General features: G+C 43.8%; 1 protein-coding gene across 2 annotated transcripts in view; it reads right to left on the reverse strand.

The window, feature by feature from the left end:
- LOC311136623 (dymeclin-like) overlaps positions 1-20182 on the reverse strand; it is a 142527-nt gene that overhangs the window by 63154 nt on the left and 59191 nt on the right. For both annotated transcript variants that reach the window (XM_084170812.1, XM_084170813.1), the window contains exons 11-13: positions 19290-19415; positions 12548-12661; positions 11099-11193 (exon numbers count right to left, since the gene is read on the reverse strand). In XM_084170812.1, the coding sequence (XP_084026938.1) occupies positions 11099-11193; positions 12548-12661; positions 19290-19415 (335 nt within the window). The remainder of the gene's footprint in view (positions 1-11098; positions 11194-12547; positions 12662-19289; positions 19416-20182) is intronic.

Here is a 20182-nt window from a genome sequence, read left to right on the forward strand (position 1 = left end):
GGCGGTGGTGGAGGCCGTTGTGGTGGATCGTTACCTACGCGCCCTGCCTTATGAGGCAAAACGGTTCATCAGTCAACAGGCCTTGACCACGGCTGATCTGACCGTGGAAGCTGTGGAAAAGTACCAGGCCACAGCGGAGATGCTGAATGCTTCCCGAAAAGACCCCAGGAGTGCGGCCCCACCACAAATGGGAAGAACCCGTCCAAAGGACCCCAAGGTCTCGAACCCAGCCACGTCAGGACTTATCCCGGCTCCAGGGGGAGCCAGAAACCAGGCGGGTCCAAGAAGAGTACACCAGGAGGGGGAAACTCGACAGTGTTACCGGTGTGGGGAGATGGGACATATCTCCTGGCAGTGTGGGAAACCAGCCGATGAACCTATGCCCACTGCGGAGTCCTCCAGCTCAGCACCCACACACCGTTTTGCCTCGCTCTTGGGAGTCGTAGATGGCGGCCCAGATCGACCCCCCACCTGCCCGGTAACTGTGAATCACCATGATGTGGAGGCCTTACTGGATTCTGGTAGCCGGGCCACCCTGGTGCGTAAGGATTTGGTGGGCCCAACGTGTCTGACCCCGGGGAAAGTCCTCCCAGTTTCCTGTGTCCATGGGGACACCAGAGAATACCCCATTACTGAACTTACAATGACCAGCACACGGGGAACCATACACACGACGGCGGGGGTGGTTGATTCCCTCCCCGTCCCTCTCCTAATTGGACGAGACTGCCCAGCCTTTTACCCACTCTGGAGAGAGTCTCAGGAGAGGATAACCCGAGTACCTCGGAAACGGAGAGGCAAGACTCATCCTGGGAAGGCTCCGGTGCAATCCTCCGAATTACTCACTCCCGCCCGGGCTCTGATAGGGAGGGCAGGTGCCCAGACCGACACAGAGACGGAGCTACAGAATCTGGACAAAGAACTGTCTGGTCTGAAGGGGACCGCTGAGAGGTATCGTTTGTTAAAGCAACAGTTAGACATGAAGACAGAAGAGTTAGATATCCTCCAGGCTAAACTCAAACAGAGCTCCTTCCATAAGCAACAGGAGGAGCTGGAGAGGCTGCGCAGGACCATCGAGGAGTGTGAGGAGACCCTGCGCAGTAGTAAGGAGGTCCAGAAGAAGGCAGAGGAGAAGTACAAGGTGTTGGAGAACAAGATGAAGAATGCGGAGGCAGAGAGAGAGAAGGAACTGAAAGCTGCTCAACAGAAGCTAAACTCTGCTAAAACCAAGGCTGATGCGTTCAGTAAGAAACTCAAGGAGAGACAACAGGAGGCTGAGTCCCTGGTCCTAGAGGTGGAGGAGTTGAAGAGAGAGCAGGCTGGCAAGCACCACGGCAATGCGGACGCCCTCTCCCGGCGTGATGCCTTCTTCGCTGCCTTTACCCCGACGAGGACGTCGGTCCCGAGGAGGGGGATGTGTGATGTCACGAGAGGCTGTGTCCTGGAGGGACGTTACATCCCCCTGAGGTGGCTGCAAACCCAGACAGCTATGGCTCCATCTGCTGGTATGGTCGGGAACTCCACCCCTCTATGGCCAATCTTCCCACGCAGCTGAAACAAATCAGGAGCTGATGAGCTGAAGGTTTTGGAAGGGAAGAGACACACTGAGAGAGTGTGTGGGTTGTGAAGTAACACAGTCTCCAACCTGGGCTCTCTGGAGGACAAGAGTGCTGCACGTCCACTTCCATGAGGGATATAAGGATTTGGAGATACTTACCTTTGGGAAATACTCACCTTTGGATATATTCGCCTGTGGAAATACGGGAGAGACATTTGGAAGGACTTTTTGCTGGGTTGGCCACTAGCTGCAACGTGGACTACAGTAAGGCTGGGGAAAAGTTATCTGAGCGAGTGAGAACTATGATTTTGGATGTGGAAGAGACATCCCTGAACTGTTAACCCTTAAAGAGCCACAAGAGAACAGAATTTGGTTATATTTTCGTTAATTTCCCAAGACCTTTAATAAAATCCTTGTTTTGTTTGAACCTTGTCTCCTTGCACTACTTGAGCAATCCCGCTGAAAGCTGTGTAGCCTCTCGTGACGTCACAATATATATATATATATATATATATATATATATATATTCAGAGCCATATCCCTGTAATGCTTAGAGAAGATCTTATGTCAAGTGTTATTGAAGTGTTGTGGTTGCAGGTTCACCTGGCACATCTAAAGCCTTTTCTTTTGGGGTGTTGCTATAGGCCACCAAGTGCTAAAAGTCAGTATCTACATAATATGTGTGAAATGCTTGATAGTGTATGTGATGTAAACAGAGAGGTTTACTTTCTTGGGGACCTGAATATTGACTGGTTTTCATCAACAAGAAGCTTCTCACTGTAACCAGTGCCTGTCATCTGGTTCAGGTTATTAATCAACCAACCAGGGAGTTTACAAACACTACAGGAACAAGATCACCCACATGTATTGATCACATTTTTACTAATACTGTAGAACTTTGTTCTAAAGCTGTATCCGTACCCAGTGATCACAATATAGTGGGTATATCCAGTAAAGCCAAATTGTGTATAAGAGATTATACAAAATATTTTGTTGTGACTCTTATGTGGATGATAATACAAATATTTGTTGGTCTGATGTGATTAATAAGGAGCATCCAGACGCTGCACTTGATCAATTTATGAAATTGCTTCTTCCAATTATTGATAAACATGCACCTGTTAGAACGGTTAAGGCTCCATGGATTGATGAGGAATTGAAAAACTATGGATGAAAAAGATTGGGCAAAAGGAATGGCTAAATATTCTGGCTGCACATCTGACTGGCTGACTTCCTGCAAATTCAGAAATGATGTGTCTAAACTCAACAAAAAGAAGAAATATTATGAAGCGAAGATCAATGATATAAAGAAAGATAGAAAAAAAACTTGAGTACTTTAAATGAAATTATGGTCAGAAAAAAAAATTCAACTCCATCTTTCATCGAATCAGATTGCTTGTTCATCACAAAACCATTTGATGTTGCAGTGTTTCCTCTGCGTTCATTTAAGTGTGGTGCTGCGCCACGGCAGAATCATTGCCGCCACACCAAAAGAAACATCCTATTTCTACCAAACATACAGTGGGGAAAAAAAGTATTTAGTCAACCACCAATTGTGCAAGTTCTCCCACTTAAAAAGATGAGAGAGGCCTGTAATTTTCATCATAGGTACACGTCAACTATGACAGACAAAATGAGAAAAAAAATTCCAGAAAATCACATTGTAGGATTTTTTATGAATTTATTGGCATATGATGGTGGAAAATAAGTATTTGGTCAATAACAAAAGTTTCTCAATACTTTGTTATATACCCTTTGTTGGGAATGACACAGGTCAAACGTTTTATGTAAGTCTTCACAAGGTTTTCACACACTGTTGCTGGTATTTTGGCCCATTCCTCCATGCAGATCTCCTCTAGAGCAGTGATGTTTTGGGGCTGTCGCTGGGCAACACAGACTTTCAACTCCCTCCAAAGATTTTCTATGAGGTTGAGATCTGGAGACTGGCTAGACCACTCCAGGACCTTGAAATGCTTCTTACGAAGCCACTCCTTCGTTGCCCGGGCGGTGTGTTTGGGATCATTGTCATGCTGAAAGACCCAGCCACGTTTCATCTTCAATGCCCTTGCTGATGGAAGGAGGATTTCACTCAAAATCTCACGATACATGGCCCCATTCATTCTTTCCTTTACACGGATTAGTCGTCCTGGTCCCTTTGCAGAAAAACAGCCCCAAAGCATGATGTTTCCAACCCCATGCTTCACAGTAGGTATGGTGTTCTTTGGATGCAACTCAGCATTCTTTGTCCTCCAAACATGACGAGTTGAGTTTTTACCAAAAAGTTATATTTTGGTTTCATCTGACCGTATGACATTCTCCCAATCCTCTTCTGGATCATCCAAATGCACTTCAGACGGGCCTGGACATGTACTGGCTTAAGCAGGGGGACACGTCTCGCACTGCAGGATTTGAGTCCCTGGCGGCGTAGTGTGTTACTGATGGTAGGCTTTGTTACTTTGGTCCCAGCTCTCTGCAGGTCATTCACTAGGTCCCCCCGTGTGGTTCTGGGATTTTTGCTCACCGTTCTTGTGATCATTTTGACCCCACGGGGTGAGATCTTGCGTGGAGCCCCAGATCGAGGGAGATTATCAGTGGTCTTGTATGTCTTCCATTTCCTAATAATTGCTCCCACAGTTGATTTCTTCAAACCAAGCTGCTTACCTATTGCAGATTCAGTCTTCCCAGCCTGGTGCAGGTCTACAATTTTGTTTCTGGTGTCCTTTGACAGCTCTTTGGTCTTGGCCATTGTGGAGTTTGGAGTGTGACTGTTTGAGGTTGTGGACAGGTGTCTTTTATACTGATAACAAGTTCAAACAGGTGCCATTAATACAGGTAACGAGTGGAGGACAGAGGAGCCTCTTAAAGAAGAAGTTACAGGTCTGTGAGAGCCAGAAATCTTGCTTGTTTGTAGGTGACCAAATACTTATTTTCCACCATAATTTGCAAATAAATTCGTGAAAAATCCTACAATGGGATTTTCTGGATTTTTTTTCCTCAATTTGTCTGTCATAGTTGACGTTTACCTATGATGAAAATTACAGGCCTCTCTCATCTTTTTAAGTGGGAGAACTTGCACAATTGGTGGCTGACTAAATACTTTTTTTCCCCACTGTAGTTTCAATAAAGTTCTGTAAAGCACATTCGCTTTTCTTGGTAAATAGATAATATATCTGTGTTCAACACAGTTCTGAAGGCAGACTGCAACTCAAGAAACACAGCGCACCAGTGACCAGTGTGCGAGTGACCAGTGCTCGATACAGACGCTCTGCGGAGCGAAACACAATTCACTTGAATCACTTCAGAATGCACCTGTGCGAGAAACGGCACACCAGGGACCAGTGCGCGAGTGACCAGTGTGCAATACAGAAGTTCTGCGTCGCGAAACACAATTCACTTGAATCACTTCAGATTGCACCTGCGTGAGAAACTGCAAGAAAGGTACGTTACCTTGTTTGACTAACGTTAGCTAGCCAACTAGTTAACTACATAATCTAGCTATAACCTAAAAACTCTACTAACATAATTTAGATCTATAATATTGCTGCCACAATTGTAACGGCAAATAGCTATCCAATATCCAAAAGTATGTTGATGACAGAAACATGGTTAACTAACGTTACTAGTCTAGCAAATTAGCTAGCTAGTTCGTTTGGAACTGTATCAAGTGCAAGCAAGATAGCTACATTTATCAGTCTTCGATTTGATTATTTTCTTTCTCAGATTAGTTTATTGAAATATTTCCAGCCACAGCAGCGAAAGAGAAAGGGGGAGCAGGCACAAGAGTGTCAGGGAACGTTAACTTAGCTAGCTAACGTCAAATCAGCCTGAATTAAATTAAATTTTCTTTAGTAAGCTAACTGTTTAAAAGATTAAGCTATCTTTTTTATAACAAGTGTATGGCTTACTTTACTAGACAGAGAAGAGGCAGAATCCCAGGAGTGAGGTAAGGATGCATGAGAGACAGAATGGAGCAGAGGAGAGAGCCAGGAGGGGAGATGAAAGGAGAAAAGGAGAGAGGAGATCAGAGAGAATGAGAAGAAAGATAACTAGATAAAGGAGAGGAGAGGAGGAGGAGAGAGGAGTAAGGCCAAGTGCGCACCACCGGCAATCCCGATGGGACCTAAAGTGGCTTAAAATTGACAGACTGAAGCCGTGGCTATATAATATGCCACATGGTTAGTCAAATTTCCTTTAATGAGGCTAAGGGCTAAAAATGTTTGTGCATATTTATTCTGTACTAGTCTACAGCATTATGTTTTTATTTCTGAGCCAACTCCACCAGGACCTCAATGACCCAATGGGTCTGGGCACATTCAACATCAAGGAGGAGGAGGAGGAGAGGGAGTGGCCAGGTGGAGAAGACCCAGACCAGGGAGCAGTTCTGGGCTCGGTTCAGAGAAGAGGTAAAAACATTTGTTTTCAAATGCTGTGATGAAACCAATGTTATATCATGTGTGTTGGTTAAACTAAAACAAACAGCTATTAATCACTTATTTTCTGTTTTGTGCTGTAATTAGGTCATGGATCCATATCTTATTGGCCTCCAGGACAGCCTAGAGCGGAGGTTCCAACACCTGGAGATTCTGGGGGCTGCGTTCTCTAGTGAGAGGATAAACATCTTTAACCTGACCCTCCTCTCCAGGCAGTTATTGCAAGCGCCAGAGGCTGCTGTGCTACAAGAGTGTTCCTCTTACAAGCAACATGTGCTAGTTGGAGCATTCAAGGTACGGCATGAATGTGACAATCTTTTGAAGAGAGCATGTTAGGCCAGTGTTGCCCAACCCTTTTTCCTGTTGAACTACCACTCTGTTGGCTCTTCTTTAATGTTGTTCATCTTTTTTGTTTTTCATGTATTTCAGGGGTTGGACGAGCTGACGGAATGACAAAGCTGGCCTCGCAGTTTGATGAGTGGGGGCAGTCTACCCCTGCCCCTTAGCCAGCTGGCAGCAATCGCACTGACCATACCAGTGTCTTCCTTTAATTGTGAGAGGGACTTCTCTGCAATGAAACGAGTAAGAACATTTAAATGTGAAAGTAGATCCTCTTTGTCCCTCTCCCTTCTCTTATTATTATCTCTGTTATTGCAGGTCAAAACAGACTTGAGGAACAGACTGCAGGGAGAGCATCTAGCCAACCTGCATGTAGCTCTCCATCAACGGCCCCCCCATCAAGGAGCTCAATTACAGGAGGGCGTTGGAAATCTTTTTCCAAAAGCCCAGAAGAATAAAGTGCTCTGACAAAGGCTGTAAACTATGTCAGAACTAGGTTTTTGTCAGAACCTGGAAAGAGATTTCCAACGCCCTCCTTTTGTGATGAACATGAATTAGTGGGTTCTAATTCATGTTCAGTCAAATGTTCCTCTGATTAATTTTGTCAAGATACATTTTTTTATTTCAGAAAGGTCTCTGTTCTGTTTCTTTAGATAGCTGCAGCACTCAACCTTAAATTGCATCATGTATACTACGATCATTTTACCAATACGTTATTGAGCTCATTTCTGAGGGTGGAAATTATATGTTTCCTTTTAAAAAAGTCACCAGAACTAAGCACTTCAGTACTTATACATATCTGGTTTAGGGGGGGGGACCCCACCACCCCCCTGCTAACTTTTCCCCCACAGCTAACACATTTTCAAGAGGAAACACTGATGTTGCCAATTATTTTAATGATTCCTTCATTGGCAAAGGGGGCTAACTTAGGCAGGAAATGCCAACAACGAATGGTGAGCCATCGTACTAAATGCATAAAAAAAACAAATAACTAAAGAAAAGCACCGTAAATTTGAATTTTGTAAAGTCTGTGCGGGATAGGTGGAAAAATTAGGGTTATCGATCAATAATGACAAACCTCCTGGCATTGACAACTTAGATGGAAAGCTACTGAGGATGGTAGCTGACTATATCCACTCCTATCTGTCATATCTATAATCTGAGCCTAGAGGAAAGTCTTTGTCCTCAGGCCTGGAGGGAAGCCAAAGTCATTCCGCTACCCAAGAGTGGTAAAGCGGCCTTTACTGGTTCTAACGGCAGAACTATCAGCTTGCTGCCAGCTCTTAGCAAACTGTTGGAAAAATTGCGTTTGACCAAATACAATGCTATTTCTCTGTAAACAAATTAGCAACAGACTTCCAGCATGCTTATAGAGAAGGGCACTCAACAAGTACTGAACAGACACAAATGACTGATGATTGGTTAAAAAAAAACTTTGTGGGCGCTGAAGATTGTGGGCGCTGTACTGTTAGATTTCAGTGCAGCCTTTGACACTATTGACCATAACCTGTTGTTGACAAAACGTACACTACCGGTCAAAAGTTTTAGAACACCTACTCATTCCAGGGTTTTTCTTTATTTTTACTATTTTCTACGTTGTAGAATAATAGTGAAGACATCAAAACTATGAAATAACACATATGGAATCATGTAGTAACCAAAAAAGTGCTAAACAAATCAAAATATATTTTATATTTGAGATTCTTCAAATAGCCACCCTTTGCCTTGATGACAGCTTTGCACACTCTTGGCATTCTCTCAACCAGCTTCATGAGGTAGTCACCTGGAATGCATTTCAATTAACTGGTGTGCCTTCTTAATGCGTTTGCGCCAATCAGTTGTGTTGTGACAAGGTAGGGGGCGTATACAGAAGATAGTCCTATTTGGTAAAAGACCAAGTCCATATTATGGCAAGAAAGAGCTCAAATAAGCAAAAAGAAACGACATAAAGGTCAGTCAATAATGAACATTTCAAGAACTTTGAAAGTTTCTTCAAGTGAAGTCGCAAAAACCATCAAGCACTATGATGAAACTGGCTCTCATGAGGACCGCCACAGCAATGGAAGACCCAGAGTTACCTCTGCTGAAGAGGATAAGTTCATTAGTTACCAGCCTCAGAAATTGCAGCCCAAATAAATGCTTCACAGAGTTCAAGTCACAGACACATCTCAACATCAACTGTTCAGAGGGGACTGTGTGAATCAGGCCTTCATGGTCGAATTGCTGCAAAGAAACCACTACTAAAGGACACCAATAAGAAGAAGAGACTTGCTTGGGCCAATAAACACGAGCAATGGACATTAGACCGGTCGAAATGTGTCCTTTAGTCTGGAGTCCAAATTTGAGATTTTTGGTTCCAACCGCCGTGTCTTTGTGAGATGCGGTGTGGGTGAATGGATGATCTCTGCATGTATATTTCCCATCGTAAAGCATGGAGGAGGTGGTGTTATGGTGTGGGGGTGCTTTGCTTAACCAGCATGGACATCACAGCATTCTGCAATGATACACCATCCCATCTGGTTTGGGCTTAGTGGAACTATCATTTGTTTTTCAACACACCTCCAGGCTGTGTAAGGGCTATTTTACCAAGAAGGGGAGTGATGGAGTGCTGCATCAGATGACCTGGCCTCCACAATTCTCCGACCTCAACCAAATTGAGACGGTTTGGGATGAGTCGGGCCGCAGAGTGAAGGAAAAGCAGCCAACAAGTACTCAGCATATGTGGGAACTCCTTCAAGGCTGTTGGAAAAGTATTCCAGGTGAAGCTGGTTGAGAGAATGCCAAGAGTGTGCAAAGCTGTCATTTGCTCTATTTGCTCTCGCTATTTGTCATCGAGGCAAAGGGTGGCAATTTGAAGAATCTCAAATATTAAATATATTTTGATTTGTTTAGCACTTTTGGTTACTACATGATTCCATATGTGTTATTAAATAGTTTTGATGTCTTCACTATTATTCCCACCAGGGGCCTCTCCTGAGTGGCGCAGTGGTCTAAGGCACTGCATCGCAGTGCTAACTGTGCCACTAGAGATCCTGGTTCGAATCCAGGCTCTGTCGCAGCCGGCCGCGACCGGGAGACTCATGGGCGGCGCACAATTGGCCCAGCGTCATCCAGGGTAGGGGAGGGAATGGCCGGCAGGGATGTCGCTCAGTTGATAGAGCATGGTGTTTGCAACGCCAGGGTTGTGGGTTCAATTCCCACGGGGGGCCAGTATAAAAAAAAAAAAATTATTCACTAACTGTAAGTCGCTCTGGATAAGAGCGTCTGCTAAATGACTAAAATGTAAATGTAAATGTAAAATAGTAAAAATTAAGAAAAACCCTTGAATGAATAGGTGTTCTTAAACTTTTGACTGGTAGCGTATGTGTTATGGCTTTTCAACCTCTGCCATATCGTGGATTCAGAGCTATCTATCTAATAGAACTCAGAGTTTTTTTTAAATGGAAGCTTCTCTAATGTCAAACATGTAAAGTGTGTGGTACCGCAGGGCAGCTCTCTAGGCCCACAACTCTTTCCTATTTTTACCAATGACCTGCCACTGGCATTAAACAAAGCATGTGTGTCCATGTATGATGACGATTCAAATAAAATCTAATTTTATTTGCCACATGCGCCGAATACAACAGGTGTAGACCTTACAGTGAAATGCTTATTTACAAGCCCTTAACCAACAACGCATTTTTTATATGCATCAGCAACCACAGATAATGAAGTCACTGAAACCCTTAACAAAGGGTTGCACTCTCTTTTGGAATGGGTGGCCAGTAAAAACTGGTCCTAAACATCTCTAAAACTAAGAGCATTGTATTTGGTACAAATCATTCCCTAAGTTCTCAGCTGAATCGGGTAATGAATGGTGTGGCTGTTGAACAAGTTGAGGAGACCAAAGTTCCTTGGTGTTACCAAAAACACATAGATTCAATGGTGGTAAAGATGGGGAGAAGTATGTCCGTAATAAAGAGATGGTCTGCTTTTTTTGACACCACACTCCACAAAGCGAGTCCTGCATGCTGTAGTTTTATCTTATCTTGATTATTGTCCAGTCATATGTTCAAGTGCTGCAAAGAAAGACATAGTTCAGCTGCTGCTAGCCCAGATCAGAGCGGCACGTCTTGCTCTTCATTGTAATCAAAGGGCTAATATTAATACTATGCATGCCAATCTCTCTTGGCTAAGAGTTGAGGGAAGACTGACTTCGTCACTTCTTGTTTTTATAAGAAACATTAATGTGTTGGAAATTCCAAATTGTTTGCACAGTCAACTTACACACAGCACTGATACACACACTTACCCCACCAGACATGCCACCAGGGGCCTTTTCAAAGTCCCCAGGTCCAGAACAAATTCAAGGAAATGTACAGTGTTATACAGAGCCATGAGTGCATGGAACTCCCTTCAATCTTATATAGCGCAAGTGAACAGCAAACCTGGTTTCAAAAACGAATAAAGCAACGCCCATGTGACCTACTTGTTGTATGTGTGCGCTAACATGTATGTGTATATACATGTACACTACCAGTCAAAAGTTTGGACACACCAACTCATTCAATGGTTTGTCTTTATTTTTTAAACTATTTTTTACATTGTAGAATAATAGTGAAGACATCAAAACTATGAAATAACACATATGGAATCATGTAGTAAGTGTTAAACAAATCAAAATATATTTTATATTTGTGATTCTTCAAATAGCCACCCTTTGCCTTGATGACATCTTTGCACACACTTGGCATTCAGTCAGCACTAGTTCTACAGAGTGTGTACTAAACCTCACCTGATGATACGCTGGGCAGCGTACTGGTGTAAGCAGCGGAACTGGGCTGACATGTTGGCCAGGGCTGCCAGGCAGTTGGTGTGCAGGTACTTATCCTGGAAGAGAGGAAATAAGAGACTTACAATGAACCTTCCTGGAAGTCCATTGAGATGCGCACAGTTTCGAGTTTTAATGTCACATGCACAAATATAGTGAAATGCCTTTTTGCAAGCTCTAAACCCCAAAATGCAGTGATCAATATCAATGTAGTACAAAAAAATTATATAAGGTAGAACAAAAACACACAAGAAATAAAAATAAGAAATAATACTTTTTTAAATAAGATAATCTCAGATACCTTAAAAAAAAGAGGTAGGGGTATGGATCAGAAAACCAGTCAGTATCTGGTGTGACCACCATTTGCTTCATGCAGCGTGACCCATCTCCTTCACATAAAGTTGATCAGGCTGTTGATTGTGGCATGTGGAATGTTGTCCCACTCCTCTTCAATGGCTGTGCTTAGTTGCTGGATATTGGCAGAGCTTCCCAAACATGCTCAATGGGGGACATGCCTGGTGAGTATGCAGGCCATGGAAGAACTGGGACATTTTCAGCTTCCAGGAAGTGTGTATAGATCCTTGCGACATGGGGCAGTGCATTATCATGCTGAAACATGAGGTGATGGCGGCGGATGAATGGCACGACAATGGGCCTCAGGAGAAATTATGTTCGCTGTCCGTAGCCTATGCCTACCCTTACCATAACCCCACCGACACCATGGGGCACTCCGTTCACAACGTTGACATCAGCAAACCACTTGCCCACACAACGCCATACACGTGGTCTGCAGTTGTGAGGCCGATTGGATGTACTGCCAAATTCTCTAAAACGACGTTGGAGGCGGCTTATGGTAGAGAAATCCTCATTCAATTCTCTGGCAACAGCTCTGATGGACATTCTTGCAGTCAGCATGCCAATTCCATGCTCCCTTAAAACTTGAGACATCTGTGTTGTGTGACAAAACTGCACATTTTAGAGTGGCCTTTTATTGTCCCCAGCACAAGGTGCACCTGTGTAATGATCATGCTGTTTAATCAGCTTCTTGATATGCCACACCTGTCAGGTGGTTGGATTATCTTGGCAAAGGAGACATGCTCACTAACAGGGATGTAAACAAATTTGTGCACAAAATTTGAGAGAGAAGCTTTTTTCTACGTATGGCCTAACACTTTACATGTTGCATTTATATTTTATTTTTATATTTTGTTGGGTACAAATCTCTCTCAGCCTAATGGCAAAAATGTGTAGAATTGCAGGAAATTAGCCAACAGGACCGCACCATTGGCCACGCCCATGGCCATGCCACCGCCACGGCCACCACCTAAGCCTAATTTTGATCCAGAAAAAACCCTGTGTGTTTGTCAATGCACTGTGTATGCATGCATGTACATCCATGTGTGTTTAACTCACCCTGGTCCGTGTCATGTTGAACTGGATGGTGCGTATGACCACCAGGATGAGCAGACTCCCCAGAGAGATCTCTGTTAACTGACGTTCTGAATACCATGTTATGTTCTTTAAAACCTGAGAGAGAGGGAGACAACATAAGAAATGGCTATACAAATGGTAGCTACTACGTAACACCCCAGAGGTTTTACCTAGTAGCTACCACTGTTCCTTCCTAATCTCGTAGATAGTAGATACCATTGTTTCCTGAAAGACTTAACATCGATTAACATCCAAATCCTATCTCCCCTCAGATAACCTTTATCAGTCAGCCTATGAGAACACTGACGATGAGACTAAGACAGGAAGTATCAGGAGTTTCAAATGTATCAACGTATCCATTCCAATGTTACGGTCTCTCTTTCTGTCTCTGCATCTCAAATTACCCCTCTCTCACGCTCTCTCTCTCTGGTTATGGCGACCATTTTGTGTAATGTCTGTCTGAGCTGAGGCTCCAGACTTGTTAGGGATAGTAAGCAGTTGCTTCGTGAGCCTGAAAATACATGATCTAAGTGATTGATAGTTGGCATTCAGCAGTCAAAAGTATACCTTATTTACTTTGAAGAACTACAAAATAGTGATTTTGTCAGACAGCATAGGTAGCAGCTCTATAGAGATGAGATGATGACTTGGAATGAAATAAAGTCATCAAATAAAACATTTTATTAAAGTAAAGTAACGTGAATAAACTAGGGCTGTCCCCGACAAAAGAAAATCTTGGTCGACAGAGAGTAGTCTGTTCTTTCGACCAATTGATTGGTTGAAATTCTTTAACGTGTATTTTTTTTTCCATTTATAGATACATCCTATGTGTTTTAATCAAATCAACTATATGCACTGAGCTTATCTGATGCTTTAAGCACACTGTTGGGATGAAATAATTAAGACACACAAATGACTAGAGGGAGTCCGGCCGCAATTGATTTGATTGTGCCGGGCCGGACTCAGACTTGCTGCGCAAAAAAAAAATGACAGCGAGTGACTGTGTGACTAGCACCCGTTGTCTCTCACTCCTCCCTGCTGCAGCGGCCACAACAGAACATCAACAGTGTTTATCGTGCTGTCCGTGTTGCTGAAGCTGCAACATAATTACAGCCATTTCTGACTGAAAAGTTCTGTTACCGAAATCCCTCATTTGTTTAGGAAAAACATTCCCTGTTTTTCTCTTTACGTGACACATGTATGCATTGCATGCACGTGACCAACAGGGCCTGACATGTAGCATATCATAATCACATCAATAAATTGGTTATAATGAACACCGAACACGTGACAGCAAAATGGATGCAGAGGACGAGACAAATAAACTGGAAACGGGGGAATGTTTACTGGTTTCTCAGGAGATAAAGGGGAAGTCTGATGGGTGGAATAAATTTGACTAGTTGTGGAAAATACTGGAGATCAAGAAAAAGAAGGTAAGGAGCAAGTGCTGTGGGCCCAACAGGTGCTGCTAGATTACAATATACATTTTTCTGACGGTTTGGAACAATTTAAACATTTTACATTTTAGTCATTTAGCAGACGCTCTTATCCAGAGCGACTTACAGTTAGTGAGTGCATACATTTTTCATACTGGCCCCCCGTGGGAAACGAACCCACAACCCTGGCGTTGCAAGCGCCATGCTCTACCAACTGAGCTACAGGGGACTAAATAAACAACACTAAATAAATGATGCGTACCAGAGAGTCTGTTGTAACGTTGTTGGTGTTTTTTTGGTAAAGCCTTTATTACAGCAAAGACTAAAACCAGTCATATGCATTCGGTTTATTTATTGTTTATGCTAATTATTCAAGGGTCGCTTTGTTATTTTATTTTTCAACTAAAACACTTGATTGTATTTCAAATCATGAATGACTCGTATGCTGTGTGATGACATGAACGAAATAATGATTGATTGACACAGTAGCCTATATAAGTATTGAAATATAGGTCTAAGTAAGTTACGGTATTAAGACTAAACAGGATGCGCTCTTAGGCCTACAGCTCGATGGTGGTTATATAAGGCTGCTATACTAAGCCTACTAATGATAATGACTTTACTTAATATTATAATGATGATCATAACAATAATACTAATTATAACAATACGGAGATCAAGAAAAATAAGGGTTATTATTATTATTACTATAAATTATAATTTTTCTGACATTTTGGAACAGTGTAAACACTAAATAAATTATAAATAATAGCAGAGAGGCTGGATTAACAACAGAACAAGTGTAAAACCCTTATTTCAGCAAAGATTAAAAACAGCCGAATATGTGAAATTGTTTATATGACATGTTGTGGTTGAGTGAAGCTTGGTGCTCACGGAATCAGTAGGCTATTAAACACTCAAACAGGCAACAGTAGCATGATCTGTCTTATTTCTGTAGATATATATGGATGATTTTATAAAGCCAGGCACATTGAACAGTTAGGCTATTGATTATAGACCTAATTAAGTTTGGGTTTCCTCTCTCCTCACTTTTTTTAGACAATAAGGCGAGGGCTGTTTTCTCATCTCCTCATTCTGCTGCAGCCTCCACCGCATTGTTCTCAACACCAATATGCTGGTTAACTTTGCTATTATGCACATAGCAACACGGTCTAGGAAAAGGCGCTAATTCAACAGCGCACTGATGTTTCAGAACCGCGGACAGCGACCGCTATCACACGCAGCAGAAAGCACGTTTGTTATAAAATAATATTATTTTTATTAGTGTTGCACCATTGTCCTTAACCAAATACAATTGCAGCAGCACATGTCTTAGAGTGATGGACTGTGCCATCCCCACGGCCTCCACAATGGATCAGTCCACTCAGACAGGAGCCAATCAGACAGGTGTCTTGTAAAGCATTATTTTAATTTTTTTAAATGTTGCTACTGCTGGACTAAAGAAATCTCGGTCCACAAACAGCCTATCGACCAAACAATTGACCAGTTGACTAAATGGGGTCAGCACTAATACTTATGTATTTCTGTCCTGGACAATAGAAATAGCTAGATACATTTTGATAGCTACTGTAAATAACGAGACGAGGAGGAAAGAGGGCCTTCTGCCCTCAGGGAATACAGATTAAACTGGTGTACAGTAGCCTTCTGCCCTCAGGGAATACAGATTAAACTGGTGTACAGTAGCCTTCTGACCTCAGGGAATACAGATTAAACTGGTGTACAGTAGCCTTCTGCCCTCAGGGAATACAGATTAAACTGGTGTACAGTAGCCTTCTGACCTTAGGGAATACAGATTAAACTGGTGTACAGTAGCCTTCTGACCTCAGGGAATACAGATTAAACTGGTGTACAGTAGCCTTCTGCCCTCAGGGAATACAGATTAAACTGGTGTACAGTAGCCTTCTGACCTCAGGGAATACAGATTAAACTGGTGTACAGTAGCCTTCTGACCTCAGGGAATACAGATTAAACTGGTGTACAGTAGCCTTCTGCCCTCAGGGAATACAGATTAAACTGGTGTACAGTAGCCTTCTGACCTCAGGGAATACAGATTAAACTGGTGTACAGTAGCCTTCTGCCCTCAGGGAATACAGATTAAACTGGTGTACAGTAGCCTTCTGACCTTAGGGAATACAGATTAAACTGGTGTACAGTAGCCTTCTGACCTCAGGGAATACAGATTAAACTGGTGTACAGTAGCCTTCTGCCCTCAGGGAATACAGATTAAACTGGTGTACAGTAGCCTTCTGCCCTCAGGGAATACAGATTAAACTGGTGTACAGTAGCCTTCTGACTTTAGGGAATACAGATTAAACTGGTGTACAGTAGCCTTCTGCCCTCAGGGAATACAGATTAAACTGGTGTACAGTAGCCTTCTGACCTTAGGGAATACAGATTAAACTGGTGTACAGTAGCCTTCTGCCCTCAGGGAATACAGATTAAACTGGTGTACAGTAGCCTTCTGACCTTAGGGAATACAGATTAAACTGGTGTACAGTAGCCTTCTGCCCTCAGGGAATACAGATTAAACTGGTGTACAGTAGCCTTCTGCCCTCAGGGAATACAGATTAAACTGGTGTACAGTAGCCTTCTGACCTCAGGGAATACAGATTAAACTGGTGTACAGTAGCCTTCTGCCCTCAGGGAATACAGATTAAACTGGTGTACAGTAGCCTTCTGACCTCAGGGAATACAGATTAAACTGGTGTACAGTAGCCTTCTGACCTTAGGGAATACAGATTAAACTGGTGTACAGTAGCCTTCTGCCCTCAGGGAATACAGATTAAACTGGTGTACAGTAGCCTTCTGCCCTCAGGGAATACAGATTAAACTGGTGTACAGTAGCCTTCTGCCCTCAGGGAATACAGATTAAACTGGTGTACAGTAGCCTTCTGACCTCAGGGAATACAGATTAAACTGGTGTACAGTAGCCTTCTGACCTCAGGGAATACAGATTAAACTGGTGTACAGTAGCCTTCTGACCTCAGGGAATACAGATTAAACTGGTGTACAGTAGCCTTCTGCCCTCAGGGAATACAGATTAAACTGGTGTACAGTAGCCTTCTGACCTCAGGGAATACAGATTAAACTGGTGTACAGTAGCCTTCTGACCTCAGGGAATACAGATTAAACTGGTGTACAGTAGCCTTCTGACCTCAGGGAATACAGATTAAACTGGTGTACAGTAGCCTTCTGACCTCAGGGAATACAGATTAAACTGGTGTACAGTAGCCTTCTGCCCTCAGGGAATACAGATTAAACTGGTGTACAGTAGCCTTCTGACCTCAGGGAATACAGATTAAACTGGTGTACAGTAGCCTTCTGACCTCAGGGAATACAGATTAAACTGGTGTACAGTAGCCTTCTGACCTCAGGGAATACAGATTAAACTGGTGTACAGTAGCCTTCTGACCTCAGGGAATACAGATTAAACTGGTGTACAGTAGCCTTCTGACCTCAGGGAATACAATCATCACACGTATCTCCCGAGTGGCGCAGTGGTCTAAGGCACTGCATCGCAGTGCTAGGTGTGCCACTAGAGATCCTGGTTCGAATCCAGGCTCTGTCGTAGCCGGCCGCGACCGGGAGACCCATGGGGCGGCGCACAATTGGCACAGCGTCGTCCAGGGTAGGGGAGGGAATGGCCGGCAGGGATGTAGCTCAGTTGGTAGAGCATGGCGTTTTGCAACGCCAGGGATGTGGGTTCGATTCCCACGGGGGGGCAGTATGAAAAAAAAAAAAATATATATATAAAAAAAGAATTAAAATAAAATAAAAAAATTAAAGAATGTATGCACTCACTAACTGTAAGTCGCTCTGGATAAGAGCGTCTGCTAAATGACTAAAATGTAAATGTAAATGTAAATCACACACTGGGATGAAAACGATGACTACCTCATTGGTCAGTCAGTAGACCTAGTATTGCAGAGGCTCATTGCTCTCTCAGGGATGTGACATAGAAAATCAGGAAAATCAGGATAGTGGTTTCAGGGGAAGGTTATTGATGTATTCATGGAGAAAAGCAGAAATTCCACATTAAATCAGGAAAAATTGCATCCCTGTCCCTCTCTGGATAGCTAGGGGGGAGAGTAGAGAGAGAGGAGACCAAGGCAGAGCTGTGTCCTGTCCGGCCCAGCCTCTGGTCAGTCAGTCAGTCACTACACAGCCTCATATCTCTCTGGATGGCTAGGGGGGAAGAGTAGAGAGTGGCCGTCTAATCCCAGGCTGAACAAACAGCCCCATAACACCAACAACACTAAAGCACCTCCACATAGATTTTTCAATGTAGAAGAACTTCTGTCCGAACACAGAGATGTCTGACTTTGGTTTACATTTAACCTGATGGAAATTACATGTCAACAGCAAAGAGCCCAATGTGAAATGTATTTTAATCAAAAAAATATATCAAGACTTAGCCACAGCTTTGGCTTTATGATTTCCTGCTGCAGAGAGAGTGAGAGCGAGAGCGAGAGTGAGAGTGAGAGCGAGAGACACAGACAGACAGACAGAGACAGAGACAGACAGACAGACAGACAGAGAGACAGAGACAGAGACAGAGACAGAGACAGAGACAGAGAGAGAGAGAGAGACAGAGAGAGATCATCCTATTCCCCATAAGGTTCTGGTCAAAAGTAGTGAACTACATCGTGAATAGGGTGCCATTTGGGACGGAAGGAGAGGGACACATTCATATGCAGCGCAGGCAATGGACTGCATAAGGGAGGGAGGGAGGGGGAAAGAGAGAGAGCGAGAGAGCGAGAAATAGCAAAAATGATTCACATAACTGAAGGTAATGGCAGAGTGGAATGAGTCCATCACCGTGAGCTAAATGGTTTAAAGGTTTTCTGTTCAAATACTCTGTGAATTCATTGAGAAGTTGGGCAATAATGAAGACTGAAATAGATAGAGGAGGAGGATGGGGACATTTCTAAATTACAGATAGTGACTATCAGAAGAACATACTGTTCTTATCAGAAATGACAGGTTTGAGAAAAAATAATCAAAATTACAGATCATAAATCATAGTACTGTTCTTATCTGAAATGGCACAGGTCCTGACATTTGAGAAATCATCCTTCAGAGAAATGTCTGCCAAGTCTATAATCAGAATTTACTGAGAGGGAATTCATGTTGTCTGAGGTACTGTGTTCGTTTCAAATGCCAATCCCTACCCTGGATCTGTTGAAGGTGTCGTCCTCAGTGAGGATGAGGAGGATGATGAGGGTTAGGGTTAGAGTGAGGGGTCAGGGGTCAGGGTCAGTACTCACCACCTCATGTATGGATCTGTTGAAGGTGTCGTCCTCAGTGAGGATGAGGAGGATGATGAGGGCCATGTAGACGTGATGAGAGTTCCTGTCTTCCACATGGTACAGGATCTCCAGGATGGGCACCACCTAAGGTAAGATCATTAGAGAATGAACATGTGTGTTGGTTACTCATATTTGTTTCCTTTCATTTCATTTAGCATATTTATTTAACCAGGATAATCCACTTATAAATGCCACAGTTTTCCTTCCTGGTATACTTTGTGTGCTCCTGCGGTGTGGGGCGGAACAGAGAGGGTGCGGGGCAGAGAGGGGGCGGGGCAGAAAGGGGGTGGTGTGGGGTGGCACAGAAAGGGGGAGGGCACAGAAAGGGGGATGGGCACAGAAAGGGGGTGGTGTGGGGCGGCACAGAAAGGGGGAGGGCACAGAAAGGGGGAGGGCACAGAAAGGGGGAGGGCACAGAAAGGGGGAGGGCACAGAAAGGGGGTGGTGTGGGGCGGCACAGAAAGGGGGTGGTATGGGGCGGGACAAAGATGGGGCGAGACAGAGGGGGCGAGACAGAGGGGGCGAGACAGAGAGGGGGCGGTGTGCGGTGGACTAGCCTGGAGACAGGCTGCCTATCTGTGGTTCAACACTGGAGGCTGGAAGTGGGGCGGGCCACCAGACCTCAACCAGAAGGCAAGCCCTGACACGCACCCAACATCCAACACACTGCATCCCAGACTAAAGAGACACTGGGAGACAGAGAGAGACCATGTGTGTGTTCAGGCCTCCAGTATCGTTCCACAGAGGGGGACTTCAGGGAGCTGTGTGCGTGTGTTTCAGCATGGTTCCACTGTGTGTGGGAGTGATCCTCCTCCCTAACCCCTCCTCCTTAAAACCTGCTGAGAAGTGAC

Source organism: Coregonus lavaretus (assembly GCF_964263955.1).
Source record: "Coregonus lavaretus genome assembly, chromosome: 10".
Taxonomy (NCBI): domain Eukaryota; kingdom Metazoa; phylum Chordata; class Actinopteri; order Salmoniformes; family Salmonidae; genus Coregonus; species Coregonus lavaretus.